The sequence below is a fragment of the Oncorhynchus mykiss genome, chromosome 22, assembly GCF_013265735.2.
Source record: "Oncorhynchus mykiss isolate Arlee chromosome 22, USDA_OmykA_1.1, whole genome shotgun sequence".
NCBI classification, from domain to species: Eukaryota; Metazoa; Chordata; class Actinopteri; order Salmoniformes; family Salmonidae; genus Oncorhynchus; species Oncorhynchus mykiss.
In genome coordinates, this window is record NC_048586.1 from 3,446,866 (window position 1) to 3,467,500 (window position 20,635).

Sequence of the window (20,635 nt, forward strand, 5' to 3'; positions counted from 1 at the left end):
TTGTTTCTGTAAGAATCATTACATATTCCAGAACGCTACACACAATGGGATGCAGGTACATGAACAGAATCCAAACATTGAAAACAAAAGGATAAATCTTTAATACATTGTGTGTGTGTGTGTGTGTGTGTGTGTGTGTGTGTGTGTGTGTGTGTGTGTGCGTGATTCTCACCAGTGGTACATGAACAGAATCCAAACATTGAAAACAAAAGGATAAATCTTTAATACATTGTGTGTGTGTGTGTGTGTGTGTGTGTGTGTGTGTGTGTGTGTGTGTGTGTGTGTGTGTGTGTGTGTGCGTGATTCTCACCAGTGGTACATGAACAGAATCCAAACATTGAAAACAAAAGGATAAATCTTTAATACATTGTGTGTGTGTGTGTGTGTGTGTGTGTGTGTGTGTGTGTGTGTGTGCGTGATTCTCACCAGTGGTACATGAACAGAATCCAAACATTGAAAACAAAAGGATAAATCTTTAATACATTGTGTGTGTGTGTGTGTGTGTGTGTGTGTGTGTGTGTGTGTGTGTGTGTGTGAAAGAACACCCTGCACTCAAGTCAAGAGTATCGTTTGAGCGTTTTATTTATTTTGTAATAATGAAACATTGAATGTGCCGCGTGACACAACATTTCTGCATGGAAAACAATGAACATACCATAATCATACGTGGGTATAAATCTCTATTGACACGACATACATTTCTCCAAGTGGCACACTTGCAGTTGTATATATTTAAATATAAATCGTTTTAATAGTGCCTATTGTCGCTGAAAACTATCACAATCATCATACTCTTCTACAATCGGGTCAATCAATGCATGGCAATTCCTCCTTACTCGTGAACACCATGTCATGAACATGTTCAAATGTGGTGGCCGGAAAAAGAACAGAAAACACACATAGCTCTATAGTGCCATGCTGGGTATTCATGTAAGTTCAGAAGGTGGTTTCAGGGGATGTGAGTTTCTTTGACTCGAGAGCCCAACCTCTACCTGGAAACATGATTGATAGGAAGTAGTAAAGAAAAACGGTCATGTAAATAATTCTACTTTGGCCTTTTCATGCTTTTTAGTACTAGCCAACCTTTCGTTTTATTTATCCCATCAAAATGACAGGTGCAATAATATACTGCACACTATATTGCATTAATGTTACTGACATTACAGTCACACCTTTATATAAATATTTTATTCAACATGTTGTATATATGTATACAACAAACAAACTGTACAGTGCAGACAAACTTGTAGCATATATGTATGTAAAATTAGAAGTACATACCAACAGTTCTTGATACACATAGCCTACTACATGCAGCCCATCAATGCCATCCTCTCCCCATGCAAAAGATGAGAAAAAGGACAAAAGCAAAACTAAAACCTCTCCAACTACTTTTTGACAAATTAGTTGACAGAGGGAGAAAACTGAAAATAAACTGTTCAGGGAAGGATCAGGAAAACAACAATCACGCACGACCCATATACAGTAGGAACAAAACAAACAAACCAACAAAAAAACAAGATGGCGGCTAGAGAGATAAACAGACGCACATTTACACAGTCATTTACAAAAATAAAGTTCAGCTTTCGAAAAACCAGTCAACTGGTCTGCAGGGGCTTGGGTAGCCCAGCATGTAGAGTTCATTATGATGAAGGGAAATTACTGGACATGCATCCCAAATTGCACCATATTCCCTATTTAGTGCACTTCTTTTGACCAGGACCCATAGTGCAGTATGTAAGGAATAGGGTGCCATTTGGGATGCAACCAGGGTGTAATGTGGAGGGGACACCCGCCCTAAAGAAAAAAAATATTATTTCAGCTCCTTTGTGTATATTACGGCATTGTTATAATAGCATCCATGTAGCTTTGTACAGACAAGTGTTTTTAAGTCTAACTAGTAAATGTGCTTCAACATCCTCTAGAAAATAGGGGCTTAAAATCCCAATAAACTGGAAAATTATATCAGCAAATAAATCTCTTAATATATTTCCAATTTTAGCAGCATACAGTAGCTTCAGTCTACTTATCAACATTCTAAATCTTAGCTATCAATAGAATCCAGTAAATCAAGTTCAGAATTAAATCAGCAGATAGATTCAGATAATGGTTGATACATTGCTAACAGCCGTGATCAGATCAGGACTCCGAACAGAAAGTGCGGTGAAGTAGCTCCAGTGGAAGTAGGAGTGTGCCTAACAACATGCTAATTCGAGTCCCAAACAATTTCCAAACAACTCCTCACTAGCATTGGTCTGAACAGTACCTTTCCCTTGTCCCATTGTCCAGGGATCATCAACTAGATTCAGCCGCGGCGCCGGAACATAATTCCAAATAGACTGCAAGAAGCCCCAAACAGATATAATTCAAACCTTGCTTACATGTGTATGTGATCACGTGTCTATCTTTTATGCGGGTGAATACTTAATAACAGATTTCCCAAATTAAAATCACTCGGAGCTGATTTCCTGGTGTTTTTACAGTCTTTTATGTCCAACAACAAAGATTACATTTTTTTTTTGCTCAGTAAACTTGGGGGCCAAATAAAGCCACAATTTGGCCCGCGGGCCGCCAGTTGGGGAACTCTGCCATAGTCCTATGTGGAAAAACATGCACGTAAATGTTTCTAGGTATCCCAAAACCTTGATTCATATGAACACAAGATCCAAAATGACATCAATCAAGACCTTTCAAAGCTTCAGCAAGAAGGCCAGCAGAGAATCGATTCGTCAATGGGATTATTTTTGTGAAAATGAACCATGTGGTAAATCACAGTGGGAAAAACAGCTAAATCGGAGAAAGGAAAATCAAATCAGAATGCAGTCGACTGCTGTTGCCATTGTACTACACAGCAACAACTGTGGTATCGTTCTGGCTTCTTGGATACTTTGGTCATTTTATGAATCAATCTCTGTCAGCTGTAAAGGTTGTTGAGTGAATATTCTGCTAGGTCTTTATTGGATGTGTTTGGTGGGTGGGACACCTTAGGCCCAGTTGTGACTGGATATATGTATTGGCATGCTGGGGATCAAGGTCTAAACAGGCACGTAGGCCAAGATGAGCGATACTGGACTCTTCATGCTGAGCTAGGAGAAAATCCTCTCGTAACATCTCAGAATATGTAGTATAATCTTTTTTTTTTTTACAGTGAAAATGTTATAATATAAGCCATCTCTTGCATTGCTTCTGCAACAAAAATAGAACACAATACTAACCTTGCCCATGCTTTAGTTTCCTGAACAAAATGGGGATGCAGCCAAACCTCGAGTAAATGTGAATGTAAAATGGCTGCCGCCGTTGGGCTTGAACCATTTAGTCTGAGCCACTAGCCTAGCCCGTTATTCAGACAAGTCAGCGAGTGAGGGACTGTGGCCTACAAGGCCTATAGATATTCCTAGAGCCCTTGCTCAGAAATAAGAATTTAAGAAAAATAGATTTCAGGTTCCTATTTCCCGACCGGATGAGGCAGAGCTCACCGCTGGTGGGATCGGATTGTGATATGTTTACACCTGTACACCACTTGTTAAAGCATTCTCCAACACACACGCACATCTGTGTCTGTATGTGTGTGTGGGCTCCTCGCATTGATTGCAGTGGGGGTAATTAGCACTTCATCAGCTATGATTGTGTGAGCTGTCCTCCAGTCTTTCTTTATTGAGATCTAAAAAAGCAACACGCAGCCTGAGACTCTGACTCTCCCCTCGACGTAGATGCTGTGTGTGTGTGTGTGTGTGTGTGTGTGTGTGTGTGTGTGTGTGTGTGTGTGTGTGTGTGCGTGCGTGCGTGCGTGCGTATCTGTAGCGCTTCCCTAACACCAGACTTCCTAAATGAGTCCCTGGAACCTTATGGCATCTTATTTCTTGTGTGTGTATGTGTTGTGTATGGGAAGAAGAGTGTATTTCAGTGTCAATGTGTCTGTGTGTGTTGAGTATACATCGGCATGAATGCGTGTATTACAAAACCACACACTGCCCCTGCAAAATGTACTTTTTTCTAAGTTACTCAACAAAGAGAAAAATGTGAGAATAGAAAGAGAAAGAGACGGGAATATACTTGTAAAAAGTAGAAGATAGCAGTCCATTTTCTTTTTTACTATGTGTGTAAAGCATCTACCCCAGAACATAGCTGGTGCACTGTGGTATAGAAAATAGATCTTAATCACACACACTGTTGCAACAGGGCATATATGTAGAGGGGGTGGTCTTGGGTTACCGTCAGCAAGCAAGGTATCACATGTGGCCGTGAAACACACATCATTTTTACGGATTCCATTGTCAGAGTCACTCTTCCTTCTGTTTTGGGGGGTGGGGGCGGAGGCGACCACCCTTCTGCATCGATCCCCCATTGATGAGTTAAAGAGAAAGAAAGAGAGAGAGGAGAAGAAAGGAAGGACCGAGAGATTGCCTGGAACTAATCCACAGAAGAAAGAGGGTGCAGGTTTGGAGTCTGGTAGGGAAAATCCCTGACTCCATCATGTACGTCCCTCCCTCCCTCCCTCCAGCCACACACACACACACACACACACACACACACACACACACACACACACACACACACACACACACAGACACAGACACACACACACACACACACACACACACACACACCAGGTGAATTGTGGCTATGTGGGGGGCTTAGCAGCAGTAGCAGTAGTAGTAGTAGTAGTAGGCTTGCTGACTGGTTTGCCTCCATTCATCACTGGGGGCTCGGTTGTGCTTTTACTGGGAGGAACGGCTGTTTTGGGCGCTTTGGTCTCTCCTACATCATGCAACGATGGCTCTCTGTACATAGCAACTGTGAGGGAGAGAGATAATAAAGAGAAGGGAGGAGATAAGGAGGCAAGGAAGGGTGAGAGGGAAAAAGAGGAAGCGGGTAGAGAGAGAGATAGAGAGGGTAAGAAAATAGAGAGAAAATAAAGAAAGGGAGAGAATGGAGGAGAGGGGGAAGATTTAGTCAAATCCAGAGCAAAATAAGTCTTATTTCTCCTCTTTTCAGTCCAATAACTTGTAAAACTAACCACATGGCTCCTTTTTCACCAATGACTGCTAGCATGAATGATTTAATCCGTTTTAAGTCTTGTTGATGCAGAGACTTCTATTTGTTTTTGGAAATCATTCCAGACCACACCAAAAGGGGCAAAAAGGGGGCGAAAAAGACCAAAAAAGTGTCTAACACATTATTTAGCCTGTGACTGCTGCCGTAGTTAAGTAAAGGTTCAATTTAAAACATGTATATATCTTCCTCTCCTTTCTACAGACCCCAGTCTGAATCTGGCCAAAAGCCTTTATGCAAAATGAGCAGTGGGAACCTCCCAAATGATCCTGCACTTTACGCTCCCTGCACTGCAGCTGTGTCACTGTCACGACAGTGCAGTACAGGTTCCTGGAGGCTTCCATGTTTAAATAATGGACACAAATCTGCCAGGGAGGGGAGGAGAGTGTAGACGCACCATAAAGCATCAACATTTCATGGCCACAAAGACAGGGCTTGTCCCTTCCCCTCTGTGCTATATGCCAACCTGTGAATTATGGATGGGAATGAGAAATATAAATGATACGTCAAGGGGAAGATAACCATCCTTCAGTGTAGCCGTGGGTGGTTACTCGGGGTGGGATTAACAGTAAAGATAGACTTGTTCCCTCGAAAGACACTACTGTGACAGGGGCGTAGGTGTGGGATGGCCATTCCGAGGGGTGTGGAGGATGCAATGTGCTATTGTGAACCTGCAGGCATGTGATGGCTTACATGTGTATATGTCTTGTGTAAGATTCTGGTGATATATACATAAACCCTGCCTCATCGGTAGCCCATACATTTAATAAGTTTGACACCTCTGACATGAGGCATAAACTTGGTACCAACAATAAGTAGTAGGGTTGCAAAGGGAGGGTATATTACTGGAAACTTTTGAAGTTTACCAGCAAACTACCAGAATGTTTGTAACTTTCGCCTTTTTTGGGTACTTCGGATTATCACAGGTGTCTGTAATTATCTCTGGTCCTCTGTGTGACCTCGTCACGTGTAAAATACACTGAGTGTGCGAAGCATTATGGACATGACATGCCATATAGGCATAGACTGACCAGGTAAATCCAGGTGAAAGCTATGATTGATGTCACTTGTTAAATCCATTTCAATCAGTGTAGATGAAGTTGAGGAGACAGGTTAAAGAAGTTCTTTGTTGTTGTTTTGAGACAAAACAAGGAGTTCCTTTGAACGGGCCAGGCGCACCGGTTGGTGTCAAGAACTGCAACACTGCTGGGTTTTTCACGCTCAACAGTTTCCAGTGTATTTCAAGAACGGTCCTCCACTAAAAGAATATCTAGCCAACCTGACACAACACAACAGTTTATATAAAAGAATCGAATAAGATGATTTTAAAATAAGAAACAGAATGACAAAAGTATAAAACTTTATCATAAATAAAAATCCATTAACTTAGTGAATACCATTGTTGTTTAATATGAGGGTTTCAGCAATAAATATTATTTATATGTAATAATTCTATATACGAATGCATTCTTTAAAATTAAAATATAAATTACCAAAGTTACCATAGATTGCCATAGATTACCTGTTAGTTACCAACATTACAGAAGTTAAACTTTGGTAAATTACTAGCTTTCAGCCAGGAGGAAAGGTTCATATACAGTAGAAGGTACAGACGTGTTTTGCAAAGGTTATCCTCGAAAGAAGTCTAGCAGATATAAATGCCCTACTTTTCAGTTCAATATGTTGCCACTCATCACAAAACAACAACTATATTTGCTGCTCTCTTGCTTATACTGCTCTAATGCCCCTGAAACAGTTATTTTATAACGAAGATAAAAAATCAAACTCAGAATGTGGTGTTGGCATACCTTCTAATGGCTTGGGCAGGAAGTGAGCAGCTGGTTTTGTTTTCTTCACTCGATTCCCCTTCATGGCTTGGCCCTCTTTGTTGAGCCCCAGGAACCAAGCTCTCCCTGATTCCTGTTGCCTGTACAGCATCGACGAGTAGATCACATAATAGTTCTCAAACACAGACTCTTTGAACTTGCATTCTGCCGTAAAGAGTTCCTGCAAAGACAGAAGACAGGTTAAGTATCATGTCTATGTGGCAGAGCCATGGCTAAGTGGTAATGGTCCCCGCTCTCAATACATGTTTAACTCCCCATCAGTGACCGGGTTCAATCCCATAGTTTACCCAGTAAACCAAAATTGGTTCTGTGAAAGTTGCCAGAACATTCGTTACATTGTTCTCATAACACAAAAACTGTCCAGTTGTGTTTATCATTATACAAAGTTTGTCTTGCAAGAACATTCCCAGAACACATTTAGTCTGTTCCTTACCTGGAAACCTCATGAGAATGTTTGGGGAATGTTCTGCGGTGGTTGTTACAGCTGCGCACAACATTTTAGTGAATGTTTGGTGAACATTCCAAGGATATTTAATTTAAAACATTTCCCGAAAAGAAAAACATTTTCATCAAAAACATTATTTGAATGCTTTTGGGATGTTGTCCTAATTATTAGACAAAACCGTAACTAGAACTTAATGGGAATCTTAGCAAATTTGATGGGATTTTTCCCAGTTTGCTGGGTACGCTTCCAACGCTCTCTCCTCTCCACACCTGTATCCCCAATTGTAATGTATAATTTGTACAATAAAACTTTAAAAAGTCATGTTCTTAAAAACATGATGTATCTTGTTGTTATAAGAAATATAATGTATGTTCCATTTGGGTCTTGAAGCATAGGTAAAGGTAACACCCTATTCCCCATATGATTCACTACTATGTGGTTCACTATCACATATGGCTCTGGGAAGAGAAGTGTACTATATATTAAGATGTCATTTGAAACACAAAGCCTTTGTGCAAAAAACAATGAAGCATATGAACATCATTCATGTTTGAACATGTAGCCATATCCAGAAGTCACAAAGACTAATTTTATGCAGCTCCACTACACAATATGTTTTTTTTATAAAAAAGCCACGTTCGGCAGGATTACCAACACAGACTGACGAGCTGAAATGCTCAGAAGCCCTGAATGTGGCAGACCAATCCGAACTCCTCTCTCGGCATGTCCAGCCCTCTCATTATCTCAGCCAATCATGGCTAGTGGGAAGGTTGCCACTTTTTCTGTGGTTTAACCAAACAAGGCTAGTAATTGAACAAATTTTATTCGTATTTACAGATAGCATACAAGTTTGATATTAAGGCACATGAAAGTTCACATGTTCGAGAAGGCATTTCTGCCAAAAAATGCATTTTGTAAAAACATTTTTTTTTTTTTTACATTCAAACGGCTCTCCTATGAAGTTGTGACATTTGACATACGACTAGTTTCCTGAATTGTGTAACAATTGTTTAGGAGCCCGTAAAACGGCAGCCATCTCCTCCGGTGCCGTTCTACATTACATGCCTAGATGCCTCAATTTGTTACACTAGCTGGATTATATCTGTGTGTATGTTGTGCTAGCAAACACCCGAGAAAGTGTCATGAAAATACACTCGTTACATCTGTAATACTTTGTGCAAACAACCTTGTAGCTAATCCAAAGACCTCATCATCTTTCACACACCCCTTTTTGTCAATGACAAATGAACACCACATCTCCCTCCGCTTTACCCCCATCCATCTCATTAAACTGAAGAGAACATGAGGGTAATAAAGAGCTTTCCACATTATCTGCCCCACATCGGGGTTTTCATTGGGGCGTATTAATAAACGCCTGGTCATGCTTCAAGGAGTTCTGGTTGGAGAAGTTCACTTAAAGCCTATTCAGCACACCCAAACAAAGACCCTGTTTGAATAATTCCAAAATGTACCCTCTCTCCCTCCCTCCATTCCTTAGAGTTTATTTATCGCTGACATGATTGGTCAATGTAAGAGACCCCACTACTAGCTTACACCTATCCAGCCAGAGCAGCAAATTATTTGAACGGGTCTGAGCCACAAAAAGAGACCCTCAAATCCCAATTTCTTTCTGACGTTTAATCTTCTTCCATGCTATTTCCTCTTGCTAGGCATTTATGAGTGGGACTTGATGTAGTTAATAAATATTAGGTGGTCTTTCCACCGTTTAGGTGTTTGCTCATAACTCTCACAGCTTCACCCTGGGGATTATTTATGGGGTGAGTGTGTAGTTCCGACGACGCATCCCATCACCGAGTAATAGCAGGTTATTAGCACTGTGTTAAATTGCTCTTGTCGGGGCTTAACAACCAGTCGGGGCCGATGACGACGACTAAGTGACACTTTGGGGGACTTATTAATGACTGGCTCAATCAGAGGAAATTGCATTAGGTAAGGCAGGCACAGGCTGGTAGCTGTATCGGGAGAGCTTCCAGTCTCCTTAATTTAACACTCAGAGGGATTCCATTGACTGCATACAGACCCGAGGAACTTAACCGGCTCAGTTGGTCAGCGAGAGCTGCTAGTAGCGCTAATGCTGTATATCCCTTGTGTCATGATTGTAACACTGAGGAATGGACTCATAGGCTGTGTTTACACTTCCATCCTACACTGTAAAAACGTATTTAGCCTTTTAGTTGTTTCAGCTAATTTTTCCAAAGTCAATTCAACTGAAAAATAGTTGATTCAACTCAAAATGTTGAGATAACATGGTTTAGTCAACTAGTCAGAAAATGTTGAGAAGTTGACTCAATGAGTAATGTTGACCAGTGAATTATACAATACACTTTGACTAAACTATAATGACATTTCTGAATGTCTCACTCTCATGAATGCTAGAAACTACCAGTATGTGGGCTTCAATTTTTAAACATACATCTTCGTTTCTTGAGTTCTCTGTGGTTCGATTCGGCGGTCATCTAAGCATGAATGTCAGCATCGGTATTAGAAACAGTTCGACTCAATATATGATTTTACTAGCACTAGCTATCTAGCTAACTGTGTCTTTTGAATTGCTAAGGCTAGCCAACTACCTACTGAGCACAAACTGCTTTTGTAATACAGTAAATAGCCTAAAGTTAAGGCTATGTTACAAACTAATGTAAGATTCAACCGTAAAATTAGTAACACATTTTGAGGTAACTGTAACCATAAATGTCTTCTTATGTAATCATATATGCAAGATAACATGCAAAGGTCGTCACACCTATGCTGTAATAATCTGTTAAGATTCTCGAACGGCATTGAAAACTTAACGAAGGCCCGCAGGCACGGACGAGGAGAGTTAAAACATGGGTCGGGACCGGACGATATTCGCAGCCAGTAGCTTTTGAATTAATTTTGGCGTTTGATTTGGCATTGAAAGTTTGTGATGCCGCACTGAAGTCAGCACAGCATTGTGTGCCACGCAGGAGTTTCTGCAGCCCAAACTGTCTTGCCAATCATATTGACGCAAATGGAATCACACAGTGGGTGCAATAACTGAGAGTGAAGCGCTTTTTCTCTGGATGGGCTTTCCACTGGTACTTATGTTAGTTAAACAACCTGAAAACGCATAGCCCAAGCAAGAGACTTCAGCTCCATCTTAACTCCTCCACATTCACTGGATTGGTGGTTGAAGAGAAGAAGATCACCTCCCCCGACAGTTTTTTTTCCTTCTCGTCGACACCAGTATGTAGGAGATCTAGTTTCAGGCGTTTATTTTAAGGCTGCTGCGTTAGGTTCCCTCTAAAGTAGCACATAGATGCAATGCTCATTTCCTGTCACTATCCCTTTACATCTTTGGCTGGTTATTGTCGCAACGGCAGGTCATGTGCAAAAAAAAAAAACACTTTATGATGCCTGACAAATGCTAATATCAGTACTATGACTTGAATGGGATTCGTGCCACAAATGCTAAAACAGTATTTGGAAACATTGCAAAGAAAATAAACACAAAGCATGGATTGCTTTCATACCTTGTCCATAGACTGCTTACCAATGTGTCATCTTGTAATTTGGGTGAACTATCCCTTCAAGAGATTATGATCTAAGCAATCGGGGCTCGGAGGCATGTTTAATATGAAAAAAATACTCTCTGAATTACATGAGGCAGGATTCCATCCTCATTTGGCGACGCGCGTCCTCAGATTCATGGCGTGTCAGCAGTCTCCTTCCAAAGGACCGCTTATCATGTGCAAGATGTCAGAGAGGCAGTGCCCGCATCTTCCCGTTTCCAGGGGTATCGGGGGAAAGCACAGTTTTTAACACGCTGTACTGTACTGACAGGACTCAGGACAGATCAGCTACACAGCTTTTCAAAAATATAATGGATTGAGGTAGAAGTTAATTGGAGTGAGTATTGATTTAGGCCTAGATTCATTCCATATCTCTGAAGATCAGCACTATAGCACGATTTACATTTAAAGGCAATGTGGCCCCATTTGTGGAGACTGCATTTATGGTAAACGCTGCATTTGTTGGCTCAATCTGTAATTAGCTTTGAATTTCAATCACGCAATAGGGCTTATCTTCCGCAATACGGATTGAATCAGCCCTTAATTTTGTTTAGTCAGGTAAATTGTTGGGAATTAACAGCCTTTTACAATACTGACCACTTTGCAATAGTGTGAGTAAAAGCTCCATGGCTTCATCCTATGCAGCCAAAGGATAAATCCACAGTGTCAAATAATATTCATACCTATAAGAGGTGAGATACCAATTGGAAGGAGCATAACAGTACGTATCTATATTAGTACGACAATATGAGAGTACCGTACCACACAACAAAACAACAGATCTGAATGCAAGAGGAAGCAGTGACTTTTGACTGTGCCATTCAACCAATAAGCACATTTGCAACAGGTGTTTCACATGCTCAACTGACTCCAAGTGTCTCTTTTTTTGGACCAGATCCCATACACTCCTTAAAACATGTCTTTTAAAACGGTGTTGACGCGTTGCTTTCAGAACCAAACTAATGTCTCGGAGCCGATTACAAAGCCAAATAGGTTTTTACCTTCACGGTTCCCAGAGTCACTTCAATTATGTGATTAATTACACATCTTCCTCGTCAGGTAAGGCTCGTTGTTGGTTGACTGGTCACTGTAATCAACGAGATCGCTTGTGAGGCCATGTTGAGCTGAGCGCTGATTACTTACACCGTACGATTCTTCAACCACCCGAGAGCGGCTGAACAAAGTCAGTGAGAAGGTTTCTTGGACGCAAATACATTCATATAACTAGGTTCCCAGATTTGAGTGACTTGGGGAGAGTGGGGGGAAAGAAGTTTTCTTGGGTACAAACACTGTCAGTCACCGATAATCATAGTGGTTTGAAGATGACTCCGAGGCAGTCAAACGTCTCCTCTTCGGGCGCTGATTGCATCTCAATCTCCAGCTTCAATAGAGCTTTTTAATGCTTCTCTGTTGTCTTCCGTTCATCACAGTTGTTTTTTCAGATGATTGTAATGGGAAAGTGAACAAAGCCAAACAGACATACGTCCTCTTTTCTGTTTTTAAAACATGTTCATTAAATTCATGAGGGGATGCTTAAAAATCACAGTCTGAAACTAAGCCATCGTCACCCTCCTCATTTCTGATGCCTTCTTTGAATCTTGGATAGAAAATATTGATGTTCACTTCAGCTGGCCATAATAACATTGTGTTCACAAATATGAAACGTCGGTGCCAAATTGCTTCGGAGAAGACTGACAAATTCACAAATTAAGTTGAGGATAGAGACATAGAAATACAGAAATATATAATTTAATTGTTGTGGTATTTAATACATCAGTCAAGGTGTTGGCATGCACATCCATCTTGTTTTTCAGGTGAAGAGGTGTAAACGGCACGCTCTCCCAGTTTATTGCTTGCAGTGTGTGTGGTTGTGTCTGGTGGGTTTGGTCGATATCTGAGGGCGTAATAGAAAGCTCTACTAAATGTCACCTCCACAACCTGTAAATGAGCCATGAGGTGATGAGTCTGTGTCAGGGGCTGTCTTGACTTTGAGCTGCAGCGTACAAACTTTATTAAGGAGAGACAACCTCTGGTCCACACTGTCAGCTACTGGCTCCGTGCTTTCCTTGACAGGCCCTTCTCCTCTTCTCTCTTTTTTTCTTCTGTTTTCTATTTTTTTTGTGGTGGGGGGGCAGAACATGGCACATACCTTTGCACTCAGTTGCTATGGCAACAGAGACGGGCTTTCTCCAGAATAGTGATATGCTCTTAAAGAAAAGGACCGGTGGTGGTCATTCCCTATAACAACATAAATAGGAACATGAGGGACCCACACTGGAGGCAAGTGAAACAGATTCGTTTTTTTGGGGGTAAATGCATTAAATGTCTCCTGTGATCAACACTTGACATATTCCCTTTCAAAACGTTAAAGATACAGATTATGGTTTGATACATTTCAAAATTCATTCCAAGGTAGGTGGGCTGTGGCAGTTTTTTTTAGGGGCAGCCAATGATGGCACAGATGAAACATTTGCTATTAATTATCTAAGGCCAATTAACAGCTCAAATACTGTTTGGCTAGTACTCTACAACTTCAGCAGGGAAAATACATGTACTCCCACGGGGTACACTGTACGATGCTAGCTGAGATCCACCTGAATTTGAGATCATGTTTAGAAAGAGAAGGGTGACATTGGCAGAGAGTTATGAGGTCGGGGCACACCCCTCTACACCCGCGGCAAATCGAATCATTTCTGAGGCACACAACAGTTGATTTTTCTCCCCTCTCAATCCTCCTGCCTGCCTCTCCACATCAGTGACTCCCCGGCACCCTGATTCGCAGCGCTCTAAATGGGCAGCCATAATTGACCTTGGCCACAGACAGAGGGCCAGCACCGCTCAGACCAACATAATCACTCCACTCACCACAGAATGAATGAGAGAGAGAGGGGGGGGGGGAGAAAGAGAGTCATATATATATATATAGAGAGAGAGAGCGAGAGAGAAAAATAGAGAGTTGGGAGAAAGAGTGAAAGAGAAAATGGGGAGATATAGAGAGGGAAAGAGAGAAACAGAAAGATAAATAAGCACGAAGAAAAAGGCTGTCCCCATACAGGAGGAGAACCAAATCAAATTGTATTTGTCACATCCTTCGTATGCAACTGGTGCAGACTAACAGTCAAATGCTAATTTACAAACATACCGACAAGCAGGGATGGGGAGTAACGGACAACATGTATTCCATTACATGTAAGGGATTACAAAAAAACGGTAATTGTAATCCCTTACGTTAAAAGCAAAAATATTGTAATCAGATTACACAAACGTTTGAAAAACTAGATAATTACTTCAAGGATTAAATTCAGAAAGGATGTTGGAAAAAAAATCTTTGACACTTCTCAGTTTTCTTCATGACATTCAAATCAGCATTGAAAACAAGGAGTAAGTTTACATATAGTTGAAGTCGGAAGTTTACATACATACAAGTTTAAATACATTTAAACTCAGTTTCACAATTTCTGACATTTAATCCTAGTAAAGATTCCCTGTTTTAGGTCAGTTAGGATCACCACTTTATTTTAAGAATGGGAAATGTCAGAATAATAGTAGAGATAATTATTTATTTCAGCTTTTATTTCTTTCATCACATTCCCAGTGGGTCAGAAGTTTACATACACTCAATTAGTATTTGGTAGCATTGCCTTGAAATTGTTTAACTTGGGTCAAACATTTCGGGTAGCCTTCCACAAGCTTCCACAAGTTGGGTGAGTTTTGGTCCATTCCTCCTGACAGAGCTGGTGTAACTGAGTCAGGTTTGTAGACCTCCTTGCTCGCACACGCTTCAGTTCTGCCCAAAGATTTTCTATAGGATGAGGTCAGGGCTTTGTGATGGCCACTCCAATATCTTGACTTTGTTGTCCTTAAGCCATTTTGCCACAACTTTGGAAGTATGCTTGGGGTCATTGTCCATTTGGAAGACCCATTTGCGACCAAGTTTTAACTTCTTGACTGATGTCTTGAGATATTGCTTCAATATATCCATGTCATTTTCCTTCCTCATGATGACATCTATTTTGTGAAGTGCACCAGTCCCTCTTGCAGCAAAGCACCCCCACAACATGATGCTGCCACCCCTGTGCTTCACGGTTGGGATGGTGATCTTTGGTTTGCAAGCCTCCTCCTTTTTCCTCCAAACATAACGATGGTCATTATGGCCAAACAGTTCTATTTTTGTTTCATCAGACCAGAGGACATTTCTCCAAAAAGTACGATATTTGTCACCATGTGCAGTTGCAAACCGTAGTCTGGCTTTTTTATGATGGTTTTGGAGTAGTGGCTTCTTCCTTGCTGAATGCCTTTCAGGTTATGTCGATATAGGACTCGTTTTACTGTGGATTTTGGTACTTTGCTGTTGTTCTGGGATTGATTTGCACTTTTCCAACATCAAAGTACTTTAATCTCTAGGAGACACAACCAGACTTGTGGAGATGAACTAGACTTGTGGAGGTCTAAAATGTATTTCTGAGGTCTTGGCTGATTTCTTTTGATTTTCCCATGATGTCAAGCAAAGAGGCACTGAGTTTGAAGGTAGGCCTTGAAATACATCCACAGGTACACCTCCAATTGACTTGAATATTGTCAATTAGCCTATCAAAAGCTTCTACAGCCATGGCATCATTTTCTGGAATTTTTTAACTTCTGACTCATTGGATTTGTGATAAAGTGAATTATAAGTGAAATAATCTGTGTGTAAACAATTGTTGGAAAATGTACTTGTGTCATACACAAAGTAGAAGTCCTAACCGACTTGCCAAAACTGTAGTTTGTTAACAACAAATATTATGGCTGAACTCAAATGTGCTGGTTGATAAAATACCTGTATTTATGGGAAAGATGTTTGAAAAGGCTATTTTGTTCTTAAATTATATTGTTATTTGGAATGATAGAGCTATGTCCTTCATGGAGTTATCAGAATTGTACGGAAAGGTCTGATCAATCCAAGAGTACAACCAATTGATTACAGCATTTCCCCAAAAATGGAGGAGGCAGGTGGCAGCGGGAGGAGGTAGGGAACTGGTCTGTCTGCCCAATATAAAGGATCAAAACTGGCGGAAGTATAAAAATAGCATAAATAAGACCGTATACCAGTTTCATTTGAGGACCAGGATGTTGACAACTGTGCCATACAGATTGCGAAATAGTTGGGAATAGATTTTTTATGTACCGATTCCATGGTACAGTGTAGGGTGTATGAATTGATATATTAAACAACGCAAGATTCAAGACTTCGTGCTTTTCAGCTAAAATTATTATATAGAATTCTTGCCACCAACAAAATGGTGAATATTTGGGGCATAAAATCATCAAAGCTTTGCATATTTTGTTGTGAGGATACAGAATCAATAGACCATTTATTTTGGTATTGCCCTCAGGTAGCCTGTTTCTGGTCTCAGGTTCAGGAATGGCTGAAAATGCATAGCATAGATCTAAAATTGACCCTAGAAATAGTACTGTTAGGAATTCTGGAGAGAACGGGTCAGTCAATTACTAATATACTAATACTCTTAGTAAAATGATTTATCTTCAACTCACAATCTGTGGATTTGTACGCATGCATATACACACACTCTCATTCAAATAAACGCGTACAAGAACACACACATACATGTAATAGTGCCAGACATGCACACAAATATATACAGTTGGCTTTTCTGTTATGATTTTAGTTGTCCTTGATGTCCTTTGTTTAATTTAATGTCATTTTTTAATGTAATTTTTGTTTGCTGTTTTCTCCTGTCTTTTTCTTTTTTCTCTGTAGGTCTTTTTTCATGGTTGTTGGTGCATTGGGGGGATTCTTGGGGTGGGGAATGGAATTAATTGTATTTTTTTATTTAAAAAAATATTTGGGGGGGGGGGGGGGGGGGGGGGGTTGTGGAACGGGTCTCAAATGGTTGAGGGACAGCTATTGGGGAACTGTGGGGGGATCTTGGAGGGTTCGGGTTCACGTTTTTTGGCCTGGTGGTAGATCTGTCAACGTGCCCCTTGAGCAGGGCATTGACCCTGGATGCTTCTGTGTGTCGCTCTGAATGGGAATCTGTTGGATGACTGGTATGATGTAGTTGTTGAGCGGCTTCACTGCAAGGGTTGAATACCTATTGGCTAAAGACACTTCATCTTTTCATTTGTAATTCAATTGTAAAAAATTCTAAGAACATAATTTCACTTTGACATTATGGAGTATTGTGTGTGACACAAAATCTAATTTTGAATAATCAATTTTAAATTCTGGCTATAACACAACAAAATGTGGAAAAAGTCAAGGGGTGTGAATACTTTCTGAAGGCACTCTATATACACAGAGTACCAGTACTGAGTTGATGTGCAGGGGTACAAGGCAATTGTGGTAGATACTGTATGTACATATAGGTAGGGGTAAAGTGACTAGGCAAAAGGATAGATAACAAACAGTAGCAGCAGCTATGTGAGTCAAAAGAGTTTGTGCAAAAAGGGTCAAATCAAATCAAAGATGTGCTGAATACAACAGGTGTAGTAGACATTACAGTGAAATGCTTACTTACAGGCTCCAACCAATAGTGCAAAAAAAAGGTATTAGATGAACAATTGGTAGGTAAAGAAATAAAACAACCCTAAAAAGACAGGCTGTATACAGTAGCGAGGCTATAAAAGTAGCGAGGCTACATACAGGCACCGGTTAGTCAGGCTGATTGAGGTAGTATGTACATGTAGATATGGTTCAAGTGAAGCTCTTTTTTTTTGCCGTAAGATACGGTTGCAGAAACATTATGTACAAATTAAGTTAAAAATAATGCAAAAAAAAACCCCACATAGTAGCACAATTGTCTGGGCACCCGTAAAACTGCTGCCATTTCTTCCGGGGCCATTTTAGAAAACTATGCAGATAGTCCAGGCAGCTACTTGGTTAACTCTTTAGCTGCCTTATGGTTTGGGGGTAAAAGATGTTCAGGGTCTTTTTGCTTCCAGACTTGGTGCATTGGTACCACTTGCCAAGCAGTAGCAGAGAGAACAGTCCATGACTGTTTTGTTTCCTGGTAAAAACCCTTTATGGGTTCCATGTAGAACCCTCTGTAGAAAGGGTTCTACATAGAAACCAAAAGGGTTCTACCAGGAACCAAAAAAGGGTTCCTCAAAAGGTTCTCTTATGGGGACAGCTGGTGTAGAGTAAGTGTAGGGGAGAGGGGACCGGTAGAAGGAATGGACCAGCATTAATATGCAGAGCGTTCGCTCACTACCACAGAGAGAGAGAGGAAACGAAAGAAATGGTTTATTAATGCTGCCAGCATAAAGCCTATTAATCCATGGAAAAAGGTCATCTTCCAAAACGCTGGGCTGCATTTGCAACGCCAACCTGTTCTCATGTGTTTAAAAGTCGTGTCAATGGTGGGTGCAGATGAAGGGGCTTCACTGATTACCGAGGAGAGGAGAGGAGAGGAGAGGAGAGGAGAGGAGAGGAGAGGAGAGGAGACGGGGCATAAACGTAAAGAGACACCAGAGAATGAGTTGAAATGAGGGCAAGGATATGTGAAGACTGTATGAAAATGGTATGTATTAATGAAATGTATACTGTATGTATAGTGAGAGAGAGGGAGAGTGTGTGTGTGTGTGTGTGTGCAAGCGTGTATGATTGTGTGTGCTAGTTCCAGAGCATGCGAGCTGAGTTGAGCTCTTGGAACAGTGTGCAAGCTCCGGTGCTCCATGTCCTTTCCAACTGCTCCACTAAAACCCCACTGCACTCACAGGAAAAATAAACTTCAAATTAGCTCCACATCTTAACCAACACCCATCTATTGTTGTGACTACCTGGACCTCCCATTTGGTTTTGAAGTATTGAAACCAAACCATGTGGATTTGAACACCATTTCAAATAGGCTACATGTCATATTAAACAGCATTTAACACTCTAAATAGATCAGGAGCCAGACAGGGAGCCTAAGAAGGAACGAATATGAATGATTTAGGCTATATTAATTATATTACTTCAAGGCTATAGCCTACAAATCAATACATTGTGAAGCATTTCGGAGTGCGACACAATAAGCTGGTAGGGATAGAATGCGCATAGCATTTAAACAACATTGTTTCAATAATTATAGCCTTTAAATTGCACATATAGGCTGTGACTTACTTAGAATTAAATACAAATTAAATGAAAAATGTCTTATTAGTGACATTGAATTTTTAGAATTCATTTTTAGAAATCCGAGTTTGGCCAGTCTGTGGCTTCATGGTGCCTGGAGAGCAGGTCAGCAGCAGAGAACGTCCTCTCCACACTTGCAGAGCCACTGTGGATGACGCTAAACACCCTTGTGGATGACGCTAAACACCCTTGTGGATGACGCTAAACACCCTTGTGGATGATGCTAAACACCCTTGTAAGTTGACGCTAAACACCCTTGTGGATGATGCTAAACACCCTTGTGGATGACGCTAAACACCCCTGTGGATGACGCTAAACACCCTTGTGGATGACGCTAAACACCCTTGTGGATGACGCTAAACACCCTTGTGGATGATGCTAAACACCCTTGTAAGTTGACGCTAAACACCCTTGTGGATGATGCTAAACACCCTTGTGGATGACGCTAAACACCCCTGTGGATGACGCTAAACACCCTTGTGGATGATGCTAAACACCCTTGTGGATGATGCTAAACACCCTTGTGGATGACGCTAAACACCCTTGTGGATGACGCTAAACACCCTTGTGGATGATGCTAAACACCCTTGTGGATGATGCTAAACACCCTTGTGGATGACGCTAAACACCCTTGTGGCTGATGCTAAACACCCTTGTGGATGACGCTAAACACCCTTGTGGATGACGCTAAACACCCTTGTGGATGACGCTAAACACCCTTGTGGCTGATGCTAAACACCCTTGTGGATGACGCTAAACACCCTTGTGGATGACGCTAAACACCCTTGTGGATGACGCTAAACACCCTTGTGGCTACTCTTGTTAATCTGGACAAAGGTGCAAAGTTGTTTTTAAATGTTTCTATAGGTAGGCCTAAAGGTATTTAGGTAAAATAATGTGGGAATATGACAGGCCTATTGGGACAAAATCAGTCATAGTCTATTGTATAGATCATAGAACAAAAATGAACAAAACATATAAGAGACCTGATTTGTAGTTTATAAATACTTTGCTACTGTAACAGTTTAGCTTTCGTCCGTCCCCTCGCCCCGACCCAGGGACCCTCTGCACACATCAACAACAGCCACCCTCGAAGCATCGTTACCCATCGCGCCACAAAAGCCGCGGCCCTTGCAGAGCAAGGGGAACAACTACTTCAAGGTCTCAGAGCGAGTGACGTCACCCGATTGAAACGCTATTAGCGCGCACCACCGCTAACTAGCTAGCCATTTCATATCGGTTACACTGCAATGACACACTTAGTTATCTACCCACCTCATTCCTCATTCGATCGCAACTAGGATAACTAGCTACTGACTTGACGTTTACATTTCCATAGTAGCTACCTGTACATAATAAAGTAAATGTCCAAATTTGACATTTTAGTCATTTAGCAGACTTAATGAACCATTTTTGTTCTGGTCCCCCATGGGCATCTAACCCACAACCCTAGTGTTGCGAGCACTGTGCTCTACCAACTGGACCACTCTTAAAGGGAAACCAAACTTTGCCTCCTGCGACAATGTTCCAGCATACACTTTTCCCCTACCTCTGGGATTCAGCTAGCTGGTAGGTAGCTACCTAGCTAGCTGGATTCGCAACCTAGGGAAACAGTGTATGC

The 20,635-nt window shown here is 41.1% G+C and overlaps 1 protein-coding gene across 2 annotated transcripts in view; it reads right to left on the reverse strand.

Annotated features, from left to right (window-relative positions):
• Positions 1-4,509: 4,509 nt before the first annotated feature.
• fgf14 (fibroblast growth factor 14) overlaps positions 4,510-20,635 on the reverse strand; it is a 323,193-nt gene continuing 307,067 nt past the window's right edge. For both annotated transcript variants that reach the window (XM_021578637.2, XM_021578638.2), the window contains exons 4-5: positions 6,861-7,059; positions 4,510-4,794 (exon numbers count right to left, since the gene is read on the reverse strand). In XM_021578637.2, the coding sequence (XP_021434312.2) occupies positions 4,622-4,794; positions 6,861-7,059 (372 nt within the window). In that variant the 3' untranslated portion in view covers positions 4,510-4,621. The remainder of the gene's footprint in view (positions 4,795-6,860; positions 7,060-20,635) is intronic.